A 24,165-nucleotide genomic window follows, 5' to 3' on the forward strand; every position below is an offset into this window, starting at 1 on the left:
AAGAGCTTATAGTTAGTAATGCAGTAATGTTGTATGTGCTCTCCTAGACATGTAGAGAAGGAATGATTAATGGATTTGAGGTATTTTTTCCCCAGTCTGATAAAATTGGTCCTTCAATTCTTTATTACCTAGTGCAGGGAAAGACAGGAGCTTTCTCCAATTCAGTGGCCTCATGAGGAGAGCTGTTCAGTTTTCATTGTGACATTTTATTCAGTGGTTTTGAACAACTAAAGACACAATAAGCAGTGATTCGAGTCCCTTCCTGATAATGACTTAAGCTTAACTGCAGTTTATGGCATAATATCATTCAATATAGTGGATCAGGGGGAAGAGTTTCCCTTTTTACTTGTGGAAGAACTGCTCCAGTGTTTAGTTCTCAGCAAACACTGTGGCCAGTTCCCCACTAGTGGCCCGGGACTTCCTTCCTACAAGCTGTAGCTGTAGGTAGCTGGAAGGGAGCAGTGTAGTTCCATTGGAGAGAAAAATACAGGGCTGTGCTCGAAATCCGTGTTTTCAATATCAGGAGTGTGCGTTGCACTTTCTGCCTTTGTTCATTTAGTCCCGAGTTCTTTTGGGTAGCAAGGAAATACTAAATTCTCACTTCCCAAGTTAATTTGGATAATGTGGTCTAATAAAATACCCTGAAAAGGAGTTCTCTCAGTTTTTATAGGCTACTCTGTCATGATAAACACATTTATTTAAATACAGTTTCAGCAGTTGTTTTCTTCTAGGCAGAATGGCGGGGTACTGTTAGGACTGATGCTTCGGATCAGTGGTTTTAGTTGGGTTTGGTGGGGTCCGAGTTTGGCATTTTTAAACTTACTGACAGGAGAGGCAGAGTTCATGGTTCAGGGCTCTTGCTTCATTCTGACAGCAGCTGTTCTGGATTCATAAAAGCATAACCATGTGCATTTGTAACTGATTAACTGACAAACTCCGCTGAAGCTTCCTGCAGTGATGCTTTTAAGCCCTTTTTAACTGAAAACTGACAGTTTCCTTCCCCCTTTGACTCCTAAGCCCCTGTGAGCGTTTGGGAGGGTCCCTCTGTGAGATACTCTGGAGCAATAAGTCCATCTCAGGCGGGTTTGGTTATTTTACTTCCTTATCATTAACCACATAGGAACCCTTAGGCTGCCATAGGTTTGGACTTTGTTTTGAACAAATACAATTGACACTGGGTTGGAAATGCCTCTTCCAGGGAACACTCAGTGGGTGTAGGGCAGCCTTTCAGACTACAGTAGAGGTTAACTGTTGCCATGTTTTGATTGTAGAACTTGAATATGTGTTTAATTTTTTGTGAACAGATTGATGACTCTTCTGCATCTATTTCTCTGGCCCAGCTTACTAAGGTATATATATATATATATATTCTTGTCAAATACTTTAAAGAAAAGTGTTTGTTTCTTATTTCTAAATCTCTACTGTGCTCTATAGCTGGATAACTGTTGTAATCAGAACAAAGCTTTAGCTTAATCCTTAATAATTTAAAGTATTCATTTTAACTTTAAAATGTGTGTATATTTTGATACTATCCTGTAAAGAGTAGTTCCCAGTTTGGGAAGATAGAAGGGGAGTGCCTTATCAGCCTCAGCATAATGTTGCAGTGTTACTCATCCTCAAGACACAAAGAAGAAGCCCTTCAGAAGCTCTTTACCGTTTTTCATACCTTTGGTTTATTTTGCGTTGGAAACTAACACAATTTTTGCAGAAGAATTTAATTGGCTGTAAGTTCCGGACATTGCAGGGGGGCTGCAACAGCCACAATAACATGGACAATTGCATGGCTTATTTCTGAATTCCTAGTCATTCCAGTTACAGAGCCATTCTTGGAATGCTGCACAATTCCATAAGCTGTAGTAGACAGTGGACAACCCGATCTAATTTGTTTGAACGCAGACTGTGTAAATTGTGTAAATGTACCTAATTGTTCATAGGAATATACCAATGTGTATGTGTGGCATAAAGTAGCAGCTGTGACCTTCTGGAACTGTTGTAATGCCATGTTTTGCGATGGAACTGCTTGCTTTTTTTGCTCAACGATGTGTAACTTTGTCTGGGAAAGCACTAGTGACTGCACTCGGTGAAAAGGCATAGTGCCAGCCACTTAATTCCTAGTCTTTGAAGTGACACAGCTTAGAGAAGGCAGGGCCCAGTGCAGAGGAGCTAGTTCTTTCTTCCCAAAACAAAGGCTGGAGCTAATTTCCAAGAAAGGAATCTTTTCCCCCGGTGACTTCTTCCCTGTCCCACTGCAGAAATCAAATTGTGTGCATTGGGCAGAAAAAAACCCCGCAAAATAGTTCTGGAGGTAGCCACCAAAAGCAATTGGTCTCCATTAGTGCTGTCCCTAACCGTGTCCTCGGCTCTGTAAACTCATGTGAAGTTTTACTCTAAAATGTGACAAGCTGTCCAGGTGTGTACACGGATAAACTTTGGAGGAAAACTAAGGATTTCAGGCAAATGCAGGAACATATCAGAAAGCAGCTCAAAACTGTTACTTCCTCTAACCTCTTGAATCCAGGCTGCCTTAGCGTGGAGGCAATGTGTTAACAGTTTTCTGGTTTATTATTGCTCTGTATTAAATGCCATCTTTGAATTTTGGTCTATTCCTAGTAATGTTTTGTGGGCTTTGGATGTATTTTGTAAACCGTTTGGGTTCAAACAAATTAGTCAAATACCTGTAAAGTTTTCTGTACGTGTTAATGGCAATGATTTCATAGCTGTTGATCTGGATTGTGTTACTGTTGGGAAACTCCTGTGTATATGAAACAACCATTTAATAAAAAGTTGAAACTAGTTGGTTGCTTTTGTGAATGAATGCATATAAAACCAGAACCATGAGTGCTTGATCTGAATGGTAGGTGCTTGAAGGTCCAAATCATTTACAGTCACTCCCTTAGACCCTGCTTGTATCTGGACTAGTGTGTAATAAAAATACTTTAACAAATGCTACTTTATTCAGCTGGCTTCAGTAATTTGAAGATCTAGTTCTGCATAAGGTTTCTATTACAATTTGTAAATTAAAAGGACACAGTCAACTGGGAAGAACCTGCAGGTTGTTCTCATTGTAGTTAAATCATTTGATCTGGAGAAGTTAGTGGGGGGAACACGCAGTTTGGGCTGCCCATAGCACATGATGGTCGCATTTCTGCTGAAGAGAACTTTGTGTCTTTCTGAGGCATCAGAAAGAGCTGGGTTCATTTCAGTGCTTCCATGTCTGAATTTCAGCAAGCAAAAACAGCTGCCCCAACTCCTAAGTTGTGTGTCCTTTTAATGCTGCAAAATGTTGATAATGCTACTTGCATACATCTTAATCAATTGTACAGTGTGTATCTTCTCCTTCAAATAGTCTGGAGCTTCAAAATCAGTTTAAAAACACTGGATAGTGTATATATTTTTTTCTACACATTGCTTCAGTCCACGTGGAAGAAAACTGGACTGGTTACACAAGCCTTTATGTCAGGTACAAACAGAGCCTAAGGTTTGAGTGCCCAACAATGCTCTTTTCAAGTAGGCTGACAGGCACATAAACATCATGTAATGGCGTAAGGACTCCCCAGAACATCTTCAGGACAAATATATTTTATATAAGCAGCTGTTTTCATGCAAGCTCAGCTAGTGTTGTGCTGCTCTTTACAGGATTGGATGAGTGGTGTTGTCTTTGGCTGTGTGGGCTTAAATGTGTTTCTAATGTGTGTGTCAAATAATTGCCTGTTAAACAGACCGCCAATCTGGCTGAAGCCAATGCTTCCGAAGAAGATAAAATAAAAGCTATGATGACACAGTCTGGCCATGAATATGATCCCGTCAAGTAAGTGTCCGGAATGTCAAATGTGTTCTCTGAAGATTGTGTAACAATAGTGGAGACGTTGGTTTTAACAAAACACACACCCATCCCTTCTCTCTTTTTTTCCCCAAAACCTTCTAGTTACATGAAGAAGCCCGTGGGTCCGCCTCCACCATCATACACTTGCTTTCGCTGTGGGAAACCTGGCCACTATATAAAGAACTGCCCAACAAATGGGGTAAGGTTGGGGGGGGGGGGGGGGCTTGTGCTCTTGCTGACGATTGCATTTCGTTACCTTGGCAGCTGGTAACAAATCCAGGCATGCTCATGTTAAGAATTGCTTTTTTCTAGGTCATAGGCATTAAACGTGTCTGGATCTTTCTCTGTGAACTTCCAAGTGTATTTTGATGTATTTTGATGTTACTGGGAATTTTTCTCTTTTTTAACCCTTTCTTTTCATGACAGTTGATAATTTTTAGTATTCTGTGTAAAAAGATGGTTCTGTTGACCCCATGTGTTAAATATTTTCATGTTTTATTTACCCAAGTCTCTGGTTGAGTATTCATACATTTAATATTAGTCACTGAATATATGCATGAGGTGTGAAGTCAGCCTTCGTCTATAGCTGGTGAATAGAAGTTTCTCCAGTGGCTGATCCAGAGCCTTGACTTAAGCTCTCCCTTGGAATTTGGAGGAGGAGCACGTTTGTCTCTTCTCCCAGGGGATGGTGAGCTAAGACATGTTTCACCCTTAAGGAACCTGTGGTTAAGCCAAGACTATCGACTGAGCTCAAAACTCTGCTCAGGCCTTTGGAACATCCTGGCCATGCTCATTTAGGATAATAAGTGTTTTAGTTGAGCAACTCTTATGCTAGGTAAAAGGAGAGGATTAAAGGCTTTTGCTGCTTAAAATGATAATTGCAGTCTCATTTGAAGAGTGTGTTTGAGATGAGGAATGTGCTTTTCTTAACAGGACAAAAACTTTGAGTCTGTTCCCAGAATTAAAAAGAGCACAGGAATTCCAAGGAGTTTCATGATGGAGGTGAAAGATCCCAACACCAAGGGTGCCATGCTCACAAACACTGGAAAATACGCCATACCAACCATTGATGCGTAAGTATGGAATCCATTGGGAATTCCTGACCACAAAGGGAGTGAGAGAAACCGTATGTAAATGCCTGAGTAGCACTGCAACCAAGTTGGCCAGCTTCTCTAGAGAAGGGAGAGGAGTCATTGTCATTGTATCTCAACCTTAAAATCATAGTGTGAAACAGACTGAAGTTCCGCTGTTGCTATAAGCTGAGAAAATACTGTGTGTGCTGACAAGAGTGGCTGCTTTAAAATGCACTTGGTGGCGCGTCAGTTTTTCTGTCATGGATCTCCTTTTGTAGAAGCTGTAACATTGACTTCTTTCCTTCATCAAATGCAGTTACTTGGAGACTAGCTTTATCCTGAGCCTGCAATTTACGTTTGCCCCCTGGCAAAGGAGAGATGGGATTCATTTCATCTGATTTCTAGCTGTCAAATATTTTTCTAGTCTGAGCTAATGTCTTACTTGGTCCAATGAGTGGGAGAGTTCTGCAGAAGGAAGATTGTTCCCCCTCCCTATTGTAGTGGTGTGGCTGTAGAAAAGTAGTTGAAACTAAATGCCTGTATTTCAGAAGGCTGATGTGGAGTGAGGATTCCATCTGTTACCTTCCCTTGGTAAAATGCAAAGCTTGGAAAAGTTTCCCTTTAACTTTTTTCTTCTTCTTTCCCCACCCTCCCTCCAGGGAAGCTTATGCTATAGGAAAGAAGGAAAAGCCTCCTTTTTTACCAGAGGAGCCGTCCTCCTCCTCAGAAGAAGACGATCCTATTCCAGATGAGCTGTTATGTCTCATTTGTAAAGATATCATGACGGACGCAGTTGTTATTCCCTGCTGTGGAAACAGTTATTGTGATGAATGTAAGTGTGTGTTAATTTGAAATGTCAAATCTAATCTGCTAAAAGGAAATTATTACTAATTCCATTTAATACTTGAGTATACTTTAAACAGGAATATATAAGAGTATAAGGAGGGGAAGAAATGGTAGAAAGCTTTTTTCCCTTCTTATGTATCTAGTTAAGTGTTCTTTACACATGGAAGAATAAGTATGTGAAGGTGATTACAGTATTAGATATCAAATACACTGAGTTTGTCCACAGCCCTTTCTCATAGATGATTATACAGCCAAGTCTGGTGACTTACTCGGGTCTGCAACACACAGACAGTTGGGCGTTTAATCCACGTTGTTCTCTATGGGAGTGGTGGTTAAAACGTTCAGAACTCAGACCTGCCAGTGTTTTGAGATGTGTTTTGTTCATTTACCTAAAGGTTGTCATTGAAGTGTTTTTAGAATTTGTTATAACCCCAAGTATTTCCTTAGTTTGGCTAAAAACAGTTTTGGTTATTCTAATTCACAGGTATTAGAACAGCATTACTGGAGTCTGAGGAACATACATGCCCAACGTGTCATCAGACAGATGTTTCTCCTGATGCTTTAATTGCCAACAAGTTCCTACGCCAGGTAACAACTGCTTCTGTGTAAACTGTAAGGGAAGTCTTATTTGTGACAAGCAGAAAGGAAAGAAAATACCAATTTGTATCTCCTTAAGCAAGGGTAAATTGAACAAGGCTACGTTTACTCTTCAAATACCTTGTCTGTTGTTAACAGAAGCTGACAACTCATTAGAGACGATTTGGCAAATTGAGGTCATGCTGTTGTTTAACATCGTTGCCTTTCACATTTGGTGTTAACATTGAAGTGCTTGAAATACAGATGCTCTTGAGTTACCAGTCATTAACATCAGTGTTCCATGTACTGTGTTCATACAGCTGTGTGTTGATTTAGTTCAAGATGGATGGCATTTACAGGAATACACAAGTAATTGTACTCTGTGGAGGGTTTGTTCCTGCATCTGCTGAAATTTCACTGTACCTTGTTGTAAATGTTCTTCTGCCTTTAGGCTGTGAACAACTTCAAAAATGAAACCGGTTACACAAAAAGGCTCCGTAAGCAGATTCAGCAGCAGCAGCAGCAGCAACAGCAGCAGCAGCTGCCGCCACCACCACCACCTCCACCACCTCTTATGAGACAAACAATAACACGCAACCTGCAGCCTCTGCTCCGGCCAACGAGACCGGAACCACTGATGATTCCATTAGCTTCTCTGGCCTCGCGTTCTGCTCTGTCATCTTTGGCTCCAGGTCCATCATCCGTGGCAGCTGGGCTGCCTGTAAATCCATCTTCTGTTGTTGTCTCTGATCTCCCTCCAGCAGTGTCCCTGTCTCTCCGTGGTGAAAAGCCAGATGGACCTTTCCGGTGAGTAAATCTGTAGACAAGATGAATATGCTGTAATCAGATTCTTGAGTTCTCAGCTAGTGATTTGTGTATAGTTAGGGGCAGTTCCAGGTAACTATGGAAGTTCTGGGTTTTCTTTTTGCTTTGGTAAGTTCAAGTGTGCCTCATGCAAGAATTTCCTCAGAAGTATTTCTGTTTGGTTCCCTTACAGTCATTCAGTACAGGTTTACCCTGGAGGAGGAGCCTTTTGGTCCCCAGGAGCCTTTGATTTTAAATGGCTAGCAATTCCGTAGTTATGCCAAACCTTGAGGTGCATCAAGTTCTCTTTAGTACTGGGGAAATACTTCCATGAAGTGTAAAAGCAGGATTATAGGTAAAATTGACCAGGTGTTTTCACATTGCTTTTTTCTACACTATTTTTCATCACTATTACGATAAGTTAGAGTCATCCTCAATCATACAGAGTGTAGTCAGTGATACATAATGAAACTGAAACACTACAGATTTGAAGTGTTTATAAACATGACAGTCTAATTTTGCAACCCAGTGAAGTCATGAAAATACATTAAAGATCTGGGCTATAGTTCAGGGTTTACATCCTTCCAGCTTTATGCCCTGCATTCAAATAGCTGCTCTGTCCACAGGAGTGCCAGGCTCAGCTGTAATGCTCAGCACAGAGGGTCACAGTTCAGCAGAACCTCTAAGGCAGCCTCTGAACTAGCACATGCACATTTCCTAATAGCATTTCGGTTCCTGCATCTTCCAAAACTCTGATCCATTCACGTGCAGCCTGCTTAATAAGATGTTTTTTGAGTGAGCTCTTTGAATAGCAGGAGCCCAGATTGATCTCTCGTCAGTGCTTCCTTTGGAATCTGCCAACCTCACGTTTGTCAATCTGGGGAAGATTATATTCTGCTTTTTTCTCTATTTACAGCAGCCAGCCTTTCCTCACCTGGGACTTTGTATTTCCAGTAGCACTTCAAAACACTGTTTGAATAACCTAATCTGTTGTTTTGTAGTGATGATACTGTTATACCTCCTGCTGCTCTGGTGACTGCTGCTGAGCTTTCTAAATCTTCCCCACTGTCAATCACCAGTCTGTTGGAAGAGAAGGTAACTTTTATTTCAACATAAGCAGTGGTTCTTGGACTTCAGTAGAGCTCACTTCCTAACTGTTTGCTTTTCTTTCCAAGGGCTATCAGGTTCCTGTACTAAGACAGCCAGCATTACCAAGTCTTCTGGGCCCTCAAGGACAATCAATACCCACAACTGGTAAGTAGCGGTAACTTCAGAATTTCTTCTAAAATATCCTATTTAGATAAACTGAATGGTTGAGAGGTTTTTCTTTTTCTTCTTCCCACTCCCAAAGGTCATCCCATGAGAGCCGGAGCCATTCGCTCAGCAGGCGGCAGACCAGGCTGGGAACTGTAAGTATCCTACACAAATTCTATATATTGCTGCTACATGTAAGCTGTTAAATTAGGCTGTACCATGTAACTTACACATCTGCTGATTTATAATGAAACTACACACAGAGCTGTGGAGAATACAAGTGGTAATTAATTTTTCAATGGCTTAATTTGAATTACTTTTAACAAAGGGGATCCGTGCATGCAGAAAGATCATGTAACATGAAACTCCAGTCCATAATTGAAGAGAGGACTCTGAAAAATGAACTCTCTTTGAGGAAACCATAATTACCTATAAAAATCAAGTCTAATGTAAAGATCAATGGAAGGCCACCCATTTGATCACTGGCTGAATAGGGCTGAAGAAATTGATAGCTTAATAGAAATCAGCCTCCAGCATTCTTCAGCAACTTAGTTGATGCTGATTGAGCAAATGATTGGAAGAATCAACGCTGTTATTTTATGACAGTTTTGAATTTCTCTAATTTAGTCATCTCAAACAGCCAGGCTGCCCTCTCTCAGTTGCAGAGAGGGGAATCTGTACTATATGTTATTGCAGTGTCAAGTTAGTCCTTTTGGTGTGCGTACATATATATAATGTTACAGATGGATTGTAAGGGTGTGTTGCGTTTATAGAGTCTTAAGATCAATCTAAACAAAACCCAGGATCCCTCCCACAGATTGCCTAAAATCTCATATTCAGTAAATAAGAAAATAAGAGTTCAGGGACAAGAACAGGCCAAATGCATCGTCACGAGGCAACACTGTAGGAAGCGTAGGTGGGAGAAGTTAGAAGAAGTTTGAGAGAAGATGAGTTTACATTTGTGCAGTACTGTGAAGATCAGAAGTGTGAAGTGCCTCAAGGAGCGGCAGAGGAGCAGTGGGCACTGGGTGCATGGGAGATAGGAGTCTCTTAAGCATGGGCAGCACCATCCCCAGTCAGAAGGCTGAGTGTAAGGAGTGAAGACTGAGGGAACTGCTGGGGGTGAGGATGTGGAAGGCAAGTATGAGGATCAAGAAGTAGCTGTGGTCTCAAATTAACAGAAAACAGGGAGACAAATGCATCAGTTGAGAGCAAGAAGTGCTCGCCACCATGCTCCCGCTTCCTTCGCTTTCCTCTTTGAAATCAGGGCATGGTGTGACAATCAGTGACACGAGTTTTTGGATTTCTTTAGAAGTTCAAATCGAGGACGCCTGCATGGTGACCGTGCCCAAAGGACTCAGGCCCCATCACTACCAGCATCAGCACCAGTCTTTGTGCCTGTGCCTCCACCTCCCTTGTATCCTCCACCACCACATGCACTTCCTCTTCCTCCTGGGGTACCACCACCACAGTTTCCTCCTCAGTTTCCACCTGGGCAGCCTCCATCCGCTGGGTACACTGTCCCCCCTCCAGGATATCCCCCAGCTCCTGCAAACATGTCATCAGCGTGGGTACCAACAGCAGTACCAACGGCTCATTCCAATACCATCCCAACGACCCAAGCACCTCCCTTATCTAGGGAGGAGTTTTACAGAGAGCAACGGAGACTAAAAGAGGAGTAAGTATTTGGCTCGCTGATGTTGCATTGCTTTTTATTGTTGTATTTCGGTAGTGTATCGGACTGCAGTTACACTAAAGTGCATCTGAGATAAGCAAAAATGACATAGTGTTTCTTCCAGTATACTTTTCCATTGCAGATGGTAAACATGCAAAGCTAAACCAGACAAATGTAATTCTAAAACTTTCCCTAAAACGTGTAGGAATTCTCAACTGTTTTTGCTTAAATAGGATGTTCACCTGTTGCGTTGCATGCAGTATACATTTTCTCATATTGGCCATGTTTTGTTTCTTGATGTCTTTTTGTAATAAAGGTCAAACTATAATTGTAATAAAGGTCAAACTTATTTTAACAGGGAAAAGAAAAAGTCCAAACTTGATGAGTTTACAAATGATTTTGCTAAGGAATTGATGGAATATAAAAAGATTCAAAAGGAGCGTAGGCGTTCGTTTTCCAGGTAACTGCTTTACATGTCCGTAATGGAGAAGCAGATTGTCTAGAAGAATCAGGAGGAGTTCACTCCACCTCTGTCGTTAGATGGATTGGATGATTCAGGGGATTAGCAGTGATAGGAGTTCATGTGCAGGTTACTAGCTCACTTAGCTTACTAGGTTACGGCAATGATTAGTGGACTGGTAGATAGAATTGAGCAGTAGCTGTCAAGGAGCAGGGCTCTCTTATACTGTGTCTCTGCAGTGATATCCTTCCCCTCCAGACAGCGTGAGGAGGCCAGAGACTGGACAGGGATAATGACTGGATTTTCTGCGTCTCCCTTCTCTGATTATAACCATTACCTCAAAGCCCTTTGGAGGAGATAAGTGAGAGAAATTGTCTTCATTTCCTCTGTTTATCTCATGTGGCAACCTGGAGAGACGTTAACCTGGACTGCAGGCTGGTATTTTGTCGACAATGTTAAATTTTTCTTTGGATTTAAAGGATCAGGCTTGTTTATAGGGAAATCTTGGTGAAGGACTTGGAGATGAGGAATGATGATAGTGAACAAACGTGGAATGATGTGAAATGGCTCTTAAATATAAAAGAAAAACTTGTGATGGAACCACTGAGGACAGCTTATGTGTTCTGTCTCCAGAGTGACTTGGGCAGGAATCTGAATAGCTCTCCATTAGTAACGCTGTCAGTATCTTTCCTAGGCACTGAGTCATGTTGCTAGAGGCTGAGTTTAGAAGCTTTTAGATTGGAATTTTCTTGCAATGTGGTCGCTAAGCTCGGTTAGAGTGAGAGATGTGCAAAAGTCTCTAGGAGATCTGGCTGGAGGTGTTTATTAAGTAGTCCTGTATGTAAGACTGCAGCACTAACTGACAAGCAGTGAGGTTGAACAGACTGAGCTGGCCTTTAACACTGAGCTTTGCTGTCTGCAGGCTAAACTGTGTTTTCTGGATGTTTGATACTGCACTGTAGCCATTAAGACTTGCTCTTTTTGCATTTTACTGCAACAAAAACGATTTGCATTGCATGTAGTAGCCGAATAGTGGAAAATGTGCGTGTTCACGTACCAGTAGAGGCCAGTACACACCACCTTAAATCAATCCCTAGCGCTGGTAGCTCCTGTAATAGAAGTGAGTGGAAATAGACTTACCCTTCCTGTATGTTTTACACTAACAAAGCAGCAGCTGTTCTGTCTTGTCAGCAGAAACTTTACGTGTTATCAAGTTTTTCAGTTTGCAGTAGCGTTATGTCAGCAGCTGAAGGAAGCTTTGACATAAGCATTTGAAGAGAAAAAAACCAGACCAAATTTGGGAAATAAAAACCAGGGGGGCGCGACTGGTTTGAATTAACTTCATTTATTTTCTTGTGTTGTGTTTTCTTTTAAGGTCCAAGTCTCCCTATAGTGCTTCATCTTACTCTAGGAGCTCCTACACCTACTCCAAGTCAAGATCAGGTTCCTCCCGCTCTCGCTCCTACTCTCGCTCGTTCAGCCGTTCTCATTCTCGTTCCTACTCGCGATCTCCACCGTACCAGAGGAGAGGCAAAGGGAAGAGTCGGAACTATCGGTCTCGCTCCCGGTCACATGGGTACCACCGCTCCAGGTCAAGGTCACCCCCATACAGAAGGTACCACTCACGATCAAGGTCTCCAGTGTTTCGAGGCCAGTCTCCCACTAAACGAACTGTACCTCAGGGGGAGGGAGAAAGGGAGTATTTTAACAGATACAGAGAAGTTCCACCATACGATATGAAAGCCTATTATGGCAGATCTGTGGACTTCAGAGACCCGTTTGAGAAGGAAAGATACAGAGAATGGGAAAGGAACTACAGAGAATGGTACGAGAAGTTTTACAAGGGCTATGCTGTTGGTGCTCAACCTCGGCCTCCTGTCAGCAGGGAAAACTTTTCTCCAGAGAGGTTTGGTGCCCCCGGGACCAGGAGGGAGAACTCTCCCTATGCTCGGGGGCGTAGGGAGGATTATCCTGGTGGGCAGAGCCACCGCAATCGTAGTATAGCTGGAAATTACCCCGAAAAACCCTCTGGAAGAGAGAGCCATGGTGTCAAAGATCCTACAAAATCGAAAGAGAAGGAGATAGAAAATCCACTGGGAGATGGCAAGGGAAATAAGCATAAAAAACACCGAAAGAGAAGGAAAGGAGATGAGAATGAAGGATTTGCTAATACTGAGATGTTGGAAAGTACGAGAAAACCAAGAGAGGCAGTTGCAACAGAAGATGCTAAAACAGACTCCCTGTTCATACTTCCAAGCAGGGATGATGCCACTCCTGTAAGAGATGAGCCCATGGAAGCAGATTCCATCGCTTTCAAACCCGTGTCTGAAAAGGAGAAAAAAGAGAAGGATAAACCAAAAGCAAAGACTGACAAGACAAAGCGGAAAGCAGATGCGGCCGTTCCTCCTAAGAAGGACAGCGCAGTGAAGCCAGGCAAAGCTTCCCAAGAGAAGGTGGACCCTGACCGGGAAAAATCTCCTCGAACAGAACCTCCCGTGAAGAAGGTGAAGGAGGAGTTGCCAAAGACAGACAGTGTTAAAGCATCTTCCTCTCAAAAGGACGAGAAGGCTCTTGGTACCCCACGGAAAGTTCACCCTAAAGCAGCAAAAGATCACCCAGAAACCAGACCAGCCAAGGAGGAGAAGGCAAAGAAAGACCATCCGAAAGAAGCCAAGTCGGAGAAGCCCTCCACCAAAGAGGACAAGACAAAAAAACCTGCAGAAAAGGGCAAACCCTCTGATGCAAAACCTGAAAAAAGAAAACGAAAAGCAGAGGAAAAGGTTGATAAAGAGCATGAAGCCACTTCCACAAAGGCGTCGAAACCAGAAACTGCAGAATCGAAAACATCGCCAAAGGGGAAGGCTGAGCCTGATGGTGAGAAAGGAGAGAAAACTCCAGACAAGGACAAATCTGCTTTTCTCAACAACCCTGCCAAAAAGATTAAACTGAACCGAGAAACCGGCAAAAAGATTGTGAGTGGAGAGAACGCGCCACCTGCAAAAGAACCTGTGGAGAAACCTGAGCCAAGCAGCAGCAAAGTGAAACAAGAGAAAACAAAGGGGAAAGTGAGGAGAAAAGTAACAGCAGCTGATGCATCTAGTTCTACTCTTGTAGACTACACCAGGTACCTCCGCATTCCTTTTCCTATTCTTTTTTTCCTCCTCCCCTCCCAAAATGTGTATAGTTGTGGTTGGTGACTACTGAACTAACAGCTAAATCCATGCTGAATGAGTGAATAATCCTTCCTCTCAAACTACTCTTGGGTCAAAATCAAGTTTTGTTAAAGAAATCAAGCAGGCCGTGCAGAAAGCTGGTAACGTTAATTCACTGGGGATATGTTTGACCCTGACTTCTAGGACTTCATTTTCCCCTCTTGTTCATTACATGTTGACTGAGGTGTCCCCTCTGTTTTCCTTCAAGTCCAGCTTATTTCAAAAGGCAAGGAGAACAGATGTGGCTGCGCCAGGCAGTATTGTGCATTTTAAACATTTCAAGGTCCTGTAAAGAACACTGGAGCACAAGGACAAAGCTTCGGTTCTCTGTAGTCACCTCTCCATAATTGCTTGCTTAGATATTGAAACAAGAATGAAGATCTGATTTATCTGCCGTTGGTAGAAATAGGACATGAAGGAATTACCAGATCAGGAAGTCCCCAAGCTGATAACCTTGTGTCTTTGTTAATTAGACGTATAGGGGCAGGATACTGAATGAACTGATTGCTCATACTCTGAGGCAGTGGATTCACCAAGATCCACACTCACTGAGATGTTTTATAGAACATCTTTTGGAAAAATGCTGAAGACTGAGAACTGAAACAAAAGCTGTTTGTAAAGTGCCACAAAGATGGTGGGGTGTGTATCTCACCCGTTACTAATACATGCTTTTTTCCTCTTAGCACTAGTTCTACTGGAGGAAGCCCTGTCAGAAAGCCTGAAGAAAAGACAGATACCAAACGAACTGTCATTAAGACCATGGAGGAGTATAATAATGATATAACAGCCCCTGCTGAAGATGTCATTATTATGATCCAGGTCCCTCAGTCAAAGTGGGATAAAGATGACTTCGAGTCTGAAGAGGAAGACATTAAATCTACCCAGGTGCCCACAAGCATAGGAAAACCTGCTAGTGTTATAAAAAATGTGAGTGCTAAGCCAGCAAACCCCATAAAACACAGTGAAAAAGAGATAGAGCCTTTGGAGAAAGCACAGAAATCTACAAAAGAGGCGAGTTATGAAAGCTCCCAGCATGATGCCAAGAGCTCAAAAAGTTCTGTGTCGAGTGAAAAAGGCAAAGCCAAAGAGCGGGATCATTCGTTATCAGACAAGGACACCTCGGAGAAGAGAAAAAGCAGTGCTCAGCCAGAAAAAGACCACTTGGAACGTGCAGCTGAGCAAGGAAATGGAAAAACCGTTTCCCAGTCTTCCAAGGAGGGCAGATCAGAGAAGCACGATCCTGGCCGTGGATCCACTGCCAAGGACTTCACTCCCAACCGAGACAAGAAATCTGACCATGATGGCAGCAGAGATCATTCTAGTTCCAAACGCAGAGATGAGAAGAGTGAGCTAGCGAGGAGAAAAGACTCCCCTTCTCGAAACAGAGACTCTGCATCCACTCAGAAGAGTAAACCGAGAGAGGAGCGAGCAGAGCCGTCCAAAAAGGGCACTGGAGAGGCCAAAAGGAGCAGCTACAGTCCCTCGCGTGAGCGGAAGCAGTCTGAGCACAAAGCTGCTCACGAGTCCAAGCGTACATCAGAGGAACACAAACCTCTGGATAAAAATTCAGTAAAAGAGAAGGAGAAAGAGAAAGAAAAGGAAAAGGAAAAAGAAAAGGAAAAGGAAAAAGAAAAGGAAAAGGAAAAAGAAAAGGAAAAGGAAAAGGAAAAAGAAAAGGAAAAGGAAAAGGAAAAAGAAAAGGAAAAGGAAAAAGAAAAGGAGAAAGAAAAGGAAAAGGAAAAAGAAAAGGAAAAAGAAAAAGAAAAGGAAAAGGAAAAAGAAAAGGAGAAAGAAAAAGAAAAGGAGAAAGAGAAGCACCTCCAAGAAATAAAGAGCAATAAAGAGAAAGAGCCAAGTGTTACCAAACCACCTGTGAAACAAGAATCACCAGAGGCAAAGAATGAGAAAGAGAACGTGGCTGGACAGAACGATAAAGGCGTTGTCAAGCCCAAGCCTCAGGTCAGCAACTCCTCACGGCTCTCCTCTGATCTGACCCGAGAGACTGACGAGGCTGCGTTCGTCCCAGACTACAACGAGAGTGACAGTGAGAGTAACGTGTCTGCTAAAGAGGAGGAAGCTGCAGCGAAGAACCCGAAAGAGCCGAAAGAAAAGGCTGCTGAGAAGGTGAAGGAGGATGCGGCCGCTCCTCCCGCAGCTGAGCAGCCTGAAGCCAGCAGGAGTCAAAGTCAGAGCAGCCCCAGCGTCAGCCGCAGCCGCAGCCACAGCCCGTCCGAGAGTCAGACTCGGAGCCACAGCAGCAGTGCCAGCTCCGGGGAGAGCCAGGACAGCAAGAAGAAGAAGAAGAAGAAGGAGAAGAAGAAGCACAAGAAGCATAAGAAACACAAGAAGCATAAGAAACACCTCGGCAACGAAACGGAATTGGAAAAGAGCCAAAAACACAAACACAAGAAGAAGAAATCGAAGAAGAGCAAAGATAAAGAGAAAGATGACCAAAAAGTGAAATCTGTCACGACATAGAATGACAGATGATAAAAAAATGACTTAATTCCTAAGTCATCTGTATTAAATTTTGTTAAAATGTAAACGAATTCAAGCGTTGTAAATAATGACATGGAAGACCCTGTGCTGCACTTAAACTATTGCTGCTTGATTGTTTGATTTTTACATCAGAGCTTTATAAAAAGTGAACATTTTGTACAGAATTGTGAGTTGTGACCATGTAACATGAAAGGTTTTGCTGGGGCATCTTCTTTTTCACCACCGGCGGTTGCTTTGGGTGAGTTCCCTGTACTGTGAAGACTTTCACATCTGGGTCGGGTTTTATCGCCTGGCAGAAGCAGCTGGGCTGAGCGGCCCGGGCCCGGCGGGATGGTTTGTGGAGAACATCGCAGCCCTGTTCTGTCACTTTTTGATTACAATAAAAGGTTTTCAGTAAACTATCCCCTGTGGTGAGACTCGCGGTGAGAGCTGGGCACGAGCAGGGAGAGCAGCGGCAGGGATTGCTCTGAGGAAGGCTTTGCTGGTGGCCGGCGGGTGCACCGCGGCGTACCCATGGGTTTGGCTCTGAAGTGAGCGGTAGGGTGTTGGATCCTGTGATCTGACGCGGTACGGGGGGGTGCTGCTCGGGGGTGCGCTGTTACTGGGGCCAGGCAGGCTTGGAGCTCTCGTGCAAGGTATGTGTGGTCCCAGACTGTAATTTAAATGGTAACTGCTGTTACTTCCGACCCTCACCTCATCGCGCTGGCTGGAGTTCTTCATGGTGTGTAAGGCAGTGTGCAGTGGAGGTGACTGCGGTTTGCTGGTGGATATCGAGCAGTAAGACTGTAAATACCCGGCAGTCATCAGAAACATCTTGAAGGAGAGGGGGCGAGGATCAGAGAATGAAATGGTAAAAGTAGAAATCTACCCCAAGGTGCTCTATAAATGAAGCCATCCGGAGTGTGTGTGTGTTTGTCTGCTTGTTCCTAGTCTGATGTGGCAGCAGCCTGCAGAGTGGGTGAGCATCTCCCGTGCAGATGGGAGCTGTGGAAGCAGCCTGGTCTACTGGAAGGTGTCCCTGCCTGTGGCAGGTTTGGAACCAGATGGTCTCTAAGGTCCCTTCCAGCCCAAACCAGTCTGGTTTGTCCCTAGTAGGCTGACTTCTGCTTGTTTCCAGCATCTCAGCAGTGTTCGGCTCGCTCAGAAAGCTGCTGTTGCTGCCAGCAAACACTTACACACACGCTGTACTCTGCTGTGTCTCGTGATGCTGATCAAGATGTTTGTGGTTCAGGCAGAAGTGTTCCTGGTATTTGCCTTGCCTTGGCGCTGCACAGAGGGCAGGGGAGCGCCAGCAGGTCCAGGACTCAGCCAGGCCTGGGGAGCTGGGTTGTCTTGAGCTGGATTCTGGACAGCTTCTGCCAATGGCTTTCTCTGATTCAAAGATGGTTTTGTAGGAGTGATTACAAAGGGGGAGGGTTTGGCAGTTGTTCACATAGGTTGCAATGTGTGAAGGAAATGGGGTTAGAGGAGATGCTGTAGGACGTGTGGGGTTTCCTTACAGGTGATGGAGACAGGTGTGATGGGCTTCTCGTGCCCCAGAACAAAGGATGGAACAGGTACTTTGGGTCTGTGACTGAGAAATCATAGAATCACAGTGCCTCTGGGTCCCTGTGGCATGTCACCTACGGGTAAGGCACCACGGCCAAGGCACCACTGTCTGTCCTTTAGCATCTTTTAGGCTTGTTCAGCAGCCAAAGCTGTTGGGTGATTCCCATCCTGTCTGTGTAGCAGCCTCCCCACTGAGGGGTCAGACAGGCAGCAGCCAGCCTCGCTCGTCGTTAGTGACCAAAGTGGGTGTTGTGGAGGGGGGATGGAGGTTAATTCCTGCGTGCAGCCTGGCGCCTTCCAGGGCTGCAGCGATTGCAGCCTTGGTTGCTGATGAGGAGGGACCTTTGGGCACAGCCCTGTCGGGGGAGGCAGCCGCTGCCCGTGGGGTGAGGCAGAGGAGGCAGAGGCAGCCCAAGGTTGAGGGAGGCAGCACCTCCGGATGCAGCTAATTAAAGGGAAGCGCTAATCAAGGCCGGGGGCTCTGGGGAGTCCTGCTGGGGGGGGGGGGGGCTTCCTAATCCAAACGGGAGCAGCGCTCGGTGGTGGGAGCTCCGGTGCTCTGCGTGCTTGGCGGCACCCCTGTCACCCACTGCCACCCTGCAGCGATGGGCAGCGCAGCCGGACCCTGCCCCGGTTCAGCTGTGGTGAGCTCCAAGAGCACACAGTGAAGCTCAGGACCAGTTGGAGGATGGACTCGGGCTCCCCAGTCCCGCAGTGGTTAATGTGGTGCTGGGCTGGCCTTTTCTTCTCTTTCTCTCTAATCCCGGTTAGACAGCATCCAACTTTTCTCTGGAGCTGGATGTACCGGCCCGCAAGTGTTGCCTCTTTCTGCCTACGGCTGATGCTTTGGCATCCGCAGTTTGGGATGGAGCAAAGCAGGGATGCTCCACAGGGATGTCAGGATCTCCCCACCATGGCATGGGCACGGCAGTGGGACAGCCCCAGACTGAGCGCATGAAACCCTGTGCTCCATTCAGCATCCAAGAGGGGCCAGGGTTGTGTTTGGGATCCTTCTTTGGCAGTGGGGCTCTTATGGAGGTCTGTGTCCGGGGGGCCCGGGCAGCTCGGGAAGCCTGAAGGGAAGCTGCAGGTTGGAAGCGTTTGGGCTTTCCCATCACCGAGAGCTGCCCCCGTGATCCCCGCATCCCCTGCAGCGCGTGAGCAATCCTGCCCCGGGAGCGCCGCATCCCTGTCCCTGCGCCTCGTTGGAGTTTCGTTAACACAGATCCTGCACTCACGGTTCCAATCATCCGGATGCCCCCGGGACGCGCTCTGCCCGGTAATGGATCTCCAATGGATCTCCAATGGATCTCCTGGGACGTGGCTGCGGAGCTGCTGTCAGTGAGCGCGGGCTGCAGCCCGGGGGGGTTTGCTGGGCTTTGGTGGTGTGCTCACACAAATCCGCCCTTTCCTCTCTGACAGAGCGGATGGAAACGAAGCGTTTGGCTCTGCTGCGCTCAGCAAAGCTCCGCTGGAAGCCTGCGCTGGTATCGGTAGTGAACTGGGTGCACGCCTGAATTACACAGTGGTCCTTTGGGCTGCAGCAGATCCTTGCCTGAGTCATCCACGGGAGATGTGGGCCGGAGGAGCAGGACATGGCTGGGGATGCAGTGGAGTGTGAGGGGGGTCTCTGACCGGACAGACCCACGTGTGGCCTCGGTGGGGCAGGAGAAGGGGGACCCACTATGGCAAGGCCAGGGTGGACAGGTGGTGGGCGATGGCGCGGGCGCTGATGGGGACTAAACCCTCATTGAAGCCCTGGCATTTCGCTCCCATCTCCTGCCCCTTCCCCCTGAAGTTCCTGGGTTCCAGAGGTTGGCAGCCGGCGCCGGGAGCTCCTTGCTTCATTAATTGCGGTTTTTATACAGCTGCGGTTTTTAGGGTCGATGCCACATTAGGTTTGCTCTTCCGGTGATGGTGCCGACCGGTGCTGGCTGCAGCCTGTGACCCTAACTGAGCTGCAAGAGAGGAGGGTTGGAACACAGAAGTGTAAACCAGGCCCTGGGGAGCTGGGTGCCAGCACGGCACAGCCAGGCCCTGCCCTCCCGTTTAGCACCACAGCTCCGCGCTCGGTGAGTTGATGGGTCCTGCCAGCAGTTAACCGGCAGCGGCTCACTGGTGCGCTGGGTGCTCGCTGGGTGCAGCCTCACCAGCCCAAATGGATGGGCAGCGTTGGGGCATCGAGGCTGCGGTGGGCTCGTGGTGGGTGTTGGCGTCCTCTCACCGGTGCCTCCCTGTGAGCACTGGGATGCTGCACAAAGGGCTCCTCGCTGCTGGGTTCAGGGTGCGCCTTGGCCGCCGGCTCTTCCTGCCTCCACGCCAGGGTCTCAACAGTGACGTGTCCTGAGTGGGGTGGGTTTGGGGGGGGTTGTTCCCCTTTCCGTCCGCGTCCCGGGGAGGGTTCTGGATGCTCGCAGTGCTGGTGATCAGATGCTGGTCCCGGAGTGGGTGTGGGTTTGTTTTGGTGCTCCACTGGTGCCTCAGCACTCCCTATGATGTCCTGCTCAGGGCTGGAGCTGTGCAGGAGCTGGGGTTGAATCCATAAAGCCACAAGTGCCGGTGCCGGGCAGCCCCAGCCTGGAAGGGGCTGGAGGGAGCCGCTCGGTGGGTGCTGTGGTGCTGTGCCACGCGATGCGGTGCGGGCGCGGCCGTCGTTAGGATGCAGCTCCACCGCCATCTCCCTGGAGACCACGGGAGCGCAGCGCCGGGTGGAGCGGTGGCTGGGGCAGCTGCGTGCGGGGCGCGGGGCCGCCACTGCCCCTCTCGGGAGCAGCCTTTGTGCCGGGGCATTGTCGGCAGGGAAGGGAAGGGGCCGGCGCTCTGCGGCAGGCAGCGCGGCAGGCAGTGCGGCGGGCAGTGCGGCTGGCAGTGCAGGCAGTGCGGCGGGCAGTGCGGCGGGCAGCGCGGCAGGCAGTGCGGCAGGCAGTGCGGCTGGCAGTGCAGGCAGTGCGGCGGGCAGTGCGGCGGGCAGCGCGGCGGGCAGTGCGGCTGGCAGTGCAGGCAGTGCGGCGGGCAGTGCAGGCAGTGCGGCGGGCAGTGCGGCTGGCAGTGCAGGCAGTGCGGCGGGCAGCGCGGCGGGCAGCGCGGCGGGCAGTGCGGCGGGCAGTGCGGCTGGCAGTGCAGGCAGTGCGGCGGGCAGCGCGGCGGGCAGCGCGGCGGGCAGCGCGGCGGGCAGTGCGGCGGGCAGCGCGGCGGGCAGTGCGGCAGGCTCGCCACTGCAGCACCAGTCCCGGCTGGGTTCATTTTGTCTTTGAGCTGATTCTCCTTCGAGCTGACACCGAGCAGGAATCACGGCTCTGGTGCGGCGCTGTAGCCGCGGCCATCCCATGTTTAACGCTCGGGGCATTCCCGGGCCGTCGTTAGCCCCTTTGTGCCGCTGAAGGGGGCCATATGCTTCCGCGACAGCCTTAGGGGTGCTGCGGGAGCAGCAGGAAAAGGGGTTTCTGCGCGCTGCTGAATGCAGCTGCCGATCACCCGCGTCCTGCCGGCTCCGCTGGCCTCACACGGGAGGCGCTGCGGCGGCTCCGGCCACCGCGGGCTCCTGCCCGCAGCCGGGCTTTGCCGTGCGGGGAACGAGCCGTGCGAGCGTCCCATCGCCCCCGGCGCCTGCCCTGCCCTTTGCCACGTTCGCTGCTCGCCCCAGCCTGGGCCCGGTTCGATGCGGTCGGAGGGAAGCGGCTTCTGCGGCGTCGCTGCCTCGGAATCATCCCCGTCTGCTGCTGGTGCGGATGCTGGGGCTCGGAGCCACGTGTGCCCGTGACCAGAGGAGGCGCCGCGGCCCCGGCTCGCTTCTGCCCCGCCACGGCTCTTTGCTCACGCACTTTATTCTGATTCGCTTTTCCTTGGCTCCGTGGCAGGTCCATGGGAAGCGGGCCTGCTCCCAGCCCAGCCTGCCGGGGTGGGCGCTCCCGGTGGGACAAAGGGGGTAAGCAACGAGGAGAGCCGGCTCCTGCGAGCTACCCGGGCTGGTGGTGCCCTCCGCGCCGTTTGACGGCACAGGGCTGCGAGCGGCTGCAGCGAGCAACATCCTCGGGGCAATGTCAGGACCAGGAGGCTGCTGCCACCACAAGAGGGGACGTGGTGTGGTTGCCCTTCAGCTGATGTGTCTGGATGAGTCCAGCCCTGGGTCCAGCAAGAGCCAATGAGATTTGGCTGGAGCTGAAATCAGGGAGTTATGAACGGGAGCTGTGACGGGATGGATTTGCTGAGGCCGTTAACAAAGGCTCGGTGATGAAGAAGGGAAATGGGGACTTTGCTGCATGCAGCCCCTGGGAAGCTGGTGGGGATCGGGAGCCCAGCCGGGGTAAGGAGGACCCCAGCCACAGGAGGAGCTGTGGAGAGAGGAGCAGGGGGCTCCAAAGGTGATTTCACCCCTGCGGGTCTGCCCGGACCCCTGGGGCTGTGGCGTTCTCTCTGCTCCCCCTCCTCTGAACCACACAAGCCCAGTGCCCATCGTTATTCCTCACCCCCGGCTCCATCCGCCCTGGCTGTGCACCCTCCCCGGCTGTTCTCGGCGCACTGTGCTGTGTAAGAAGCTCTCTGAGGGGTCCTGCTTGCCTCTGCTTGTGCAGGTTTGTGCCCAGCCTTCTCCTGTGCTGGATGAAAACCCAGGGATCCATTTCCTGCTGGGATGTCCTTGTGCCAATGGTGTGGGGATGGATTAAAACCCATGTAGGCAAAGCCCGCCCGTGCTCCCATTAGAGGAGGGTCCCCATGGTGCTGAGCTTCACCACTGCCCTAAGTCCCCACAGCAATGCCTCCCGCTGCTGGGCCCCAGCCCTCCCAGGCACTTGTCTTGTTTCAGGCCCCATAGCCCTGCCCCACAGCCCTCCCAGGCCCCTCGCTGCCCCTCCGGAGCGACAGACCAGCCCCATGTCCTGTTCCCCAGCTTCCCACTGGGATCAGCCGTATCCAGACCCTCATCTTGGGCATCCCCATCCGCTCCACCTGGTCCCCGGGTTCCCTGTCTGCGCAGCAGCACAGGACACAGAGCTCTGGGGTCTGATTTAGTAAGAACCTGGGAATGCCATGAAAGACGTGAAAATAAAACATCAGATGCAGGGAGAGATCTCGCCAGAAGGCATTGAAAGAAGGGGAGAGCGTAACCGCAGTGGGTTAAGGCACGAATCCCCATCCCTTGTACGTTCTCCATCTTCCCTGGGTCTTGGCAGACAGAAAGGAATGCCCCCTCTTCCTGGGAAGCACTTTCTGCCTCCCCTGGCTGCGCTGTCACCGCGGGGTGCCCGCAGCTGCACCAGCCCCTTCCTCCTCTCGATGTGAGGCTTTCAGAGGAGCAGCTCTGCTGGGCCGTCAGCATCCCCGCCGCAAGCACTGGCGCTCGCAGGGCAGATGGAGATTCCGATGGCAAGAGCTAAATGGGAGTCTTGGGGCTCCAAAGGATCTCTGCGAATTAAAGACCTGCAGCTGGGGCCTGTGTTTAGACCATGCAACAAGGCAACAGGAAGGAAGACAAAAGCCGAGATGAAAACCAGGTTCTATGAGTGGGGGGGAGCCAGGGGGTCCCTCTGCAGCTTGGGCTCCGGGAAAGTGAGAGCTCTGGGGGTATTTTCCTTCTAAATGTAGCTTTGAACCAAACAAAATGCCAGTGAACTCCCAAGCCCAACGCGGTGCAACAGGGGCAGGAGCCACATCAGCAGCCGAGAGAGGGATGTGTTGGTGTTTTAAGAGGCCAACCACCCCGTAAGGGATTTGCTCAGCTCTGGAGCAATTGCTCTGGTCCCAGCGGTAACCAAGGGCTGTCCCCTGGGCTCAGAGCTCAGCAAACCGTTCCAGAGGGAGCCTGAAGTGGCTTTTAACAGCACAGACGTGGCATCGCTCCAGGCGGGTGCCCTGATCCCACAGCCGGCACTGACACCGAAGGGTTTCAATTGGCAAAGCCCAGGGATGGTGACGGAGAGGGACTTCTGCCAGCGGGCTCTTGGCTGCCCACTGAGCAGGGACCTGCGTGAGGAGCATCGCACCACGGAGCACGGCCCGGTGAGGAGGGATGGAGCCCGGCACAGCGCTGCGGTGATGGGCGCCAGGCTGGGGGCGGCTTCGTGGAACCCACGTGCTGCAGCCGGGTACCAGGATGGGTCTGAGGCCACCGCTGCCTGTCCCGAGCGGCAGGAGCAGATGGAGCCAGCAGGAGCAGCCTGGGGCCGGGGTTCAAGGCTCTCCTGAGGTATCCCCCTCATGGACTGCGTGTGCTGCCGGTGCACCGGGTATTCCTGTCATATACCAGGTATTCCTCTTGTGTGCACTGGGTATTCCTGTCATACACAGGGTATTTCTGTTGTGCACTGGCTGTTCCTCCTCTATACTGGGGTATTCCTCTCATAGACTGGGTGTGGTGCTTGTGTACTGGGTATTCCTGTCATAACCTGGCTATTCCT

At 48.8% G+C, this 24,165-nt stretch overlaps 1 protein-coding gene across 4 annotated transcripts in view; it reads left to right on the top strand.

Annotated features, from left to right (window-relative positions):
• The window catches only part of RBBP6 (RB binding protein 6, ubiquitin ligase), a 29,248-nt gene extending 12,625 nt beyond the window's left edge, over positions 1 to 16,623 (top strand). For 2 of the 4 annotated variants that reach the window (XM_065684930.1, XM_065684931.1), the window contains 14 exons: positions 1,305 to 1,349; positions 3,720 to 3,808; positions 3,926 to 4,022; positions 4,757 to 4,896; positions 5,556 to 5,728; positions 6,227 to 6,330; positions 6,770 to 7,125; positions 8,124 to 8,217; positions 8,298 to 8,376; positions 8,474 to 8,531; positions 9,689 to 10,054; positions 10,410 to 10,511; positions 11,887 to 13,635; positions 14,407 to 16,623. In XM_065684930.1, the coding sequence (XP_065541002.1) occupies positions 1,305 to 1,349; positions 3,720 to 3,808; positions 3,926 to 4,022; positions 4,757 to 4,896; positions 5,556 to 5,728; positions 6,227 to 6,330; positions 6,770 to 7,125; positions 8,124 to 8,217; positions 8,298 to 8,376; positions 8,474 to 8,531; positions 9,689 to 10,054; positions 10,410 to 10,511; positions 11,887 to 13,635; positions 14,407 to 16,201 (5,247 nt within the window). In that variant the 3' untranslated portion in view covers positions 16,202 to 16,623. The remainder of the gene's footprint in view (positions 1 to 1,304; positions 1,350 to 3,719; positions 3,809 to 3,925; positions 4,023 to 4,756; positions 4,897 to 5,555; positions 5,729 to 6,226; positions 6,331 to 6,769; positions 7,126 to 8,123; positions 8,218 to 8,297; positions 8,377 to 8,473; positions 8,532 to 9,688; positions 10,055 to 10,409; positions 10,512 to 11,886; positions 13,636 to 14,406) is intronic. The other 2 variants (XM_065684932.1, XM_065684933.1) reach the window with 1 other exon arrangement.
• Positions 16,624 to 24,165: the final 7,542 nt, after the last annotated feature.

This window comes from Lathamus discolor, chromosome 6, assembly GCF_037157495.1.
Source record: "Lathamus discolor isolate bLatDis1 chromosome 6, bLatDis1.hap1, whole genome shotgun sequence".
NCBI classification, from domain to species: Eukaryota; Metazoa; Chordata; class Aves; order Psittaciformes; family Psittacidae; genus Lathamus; species Lathamus discolor.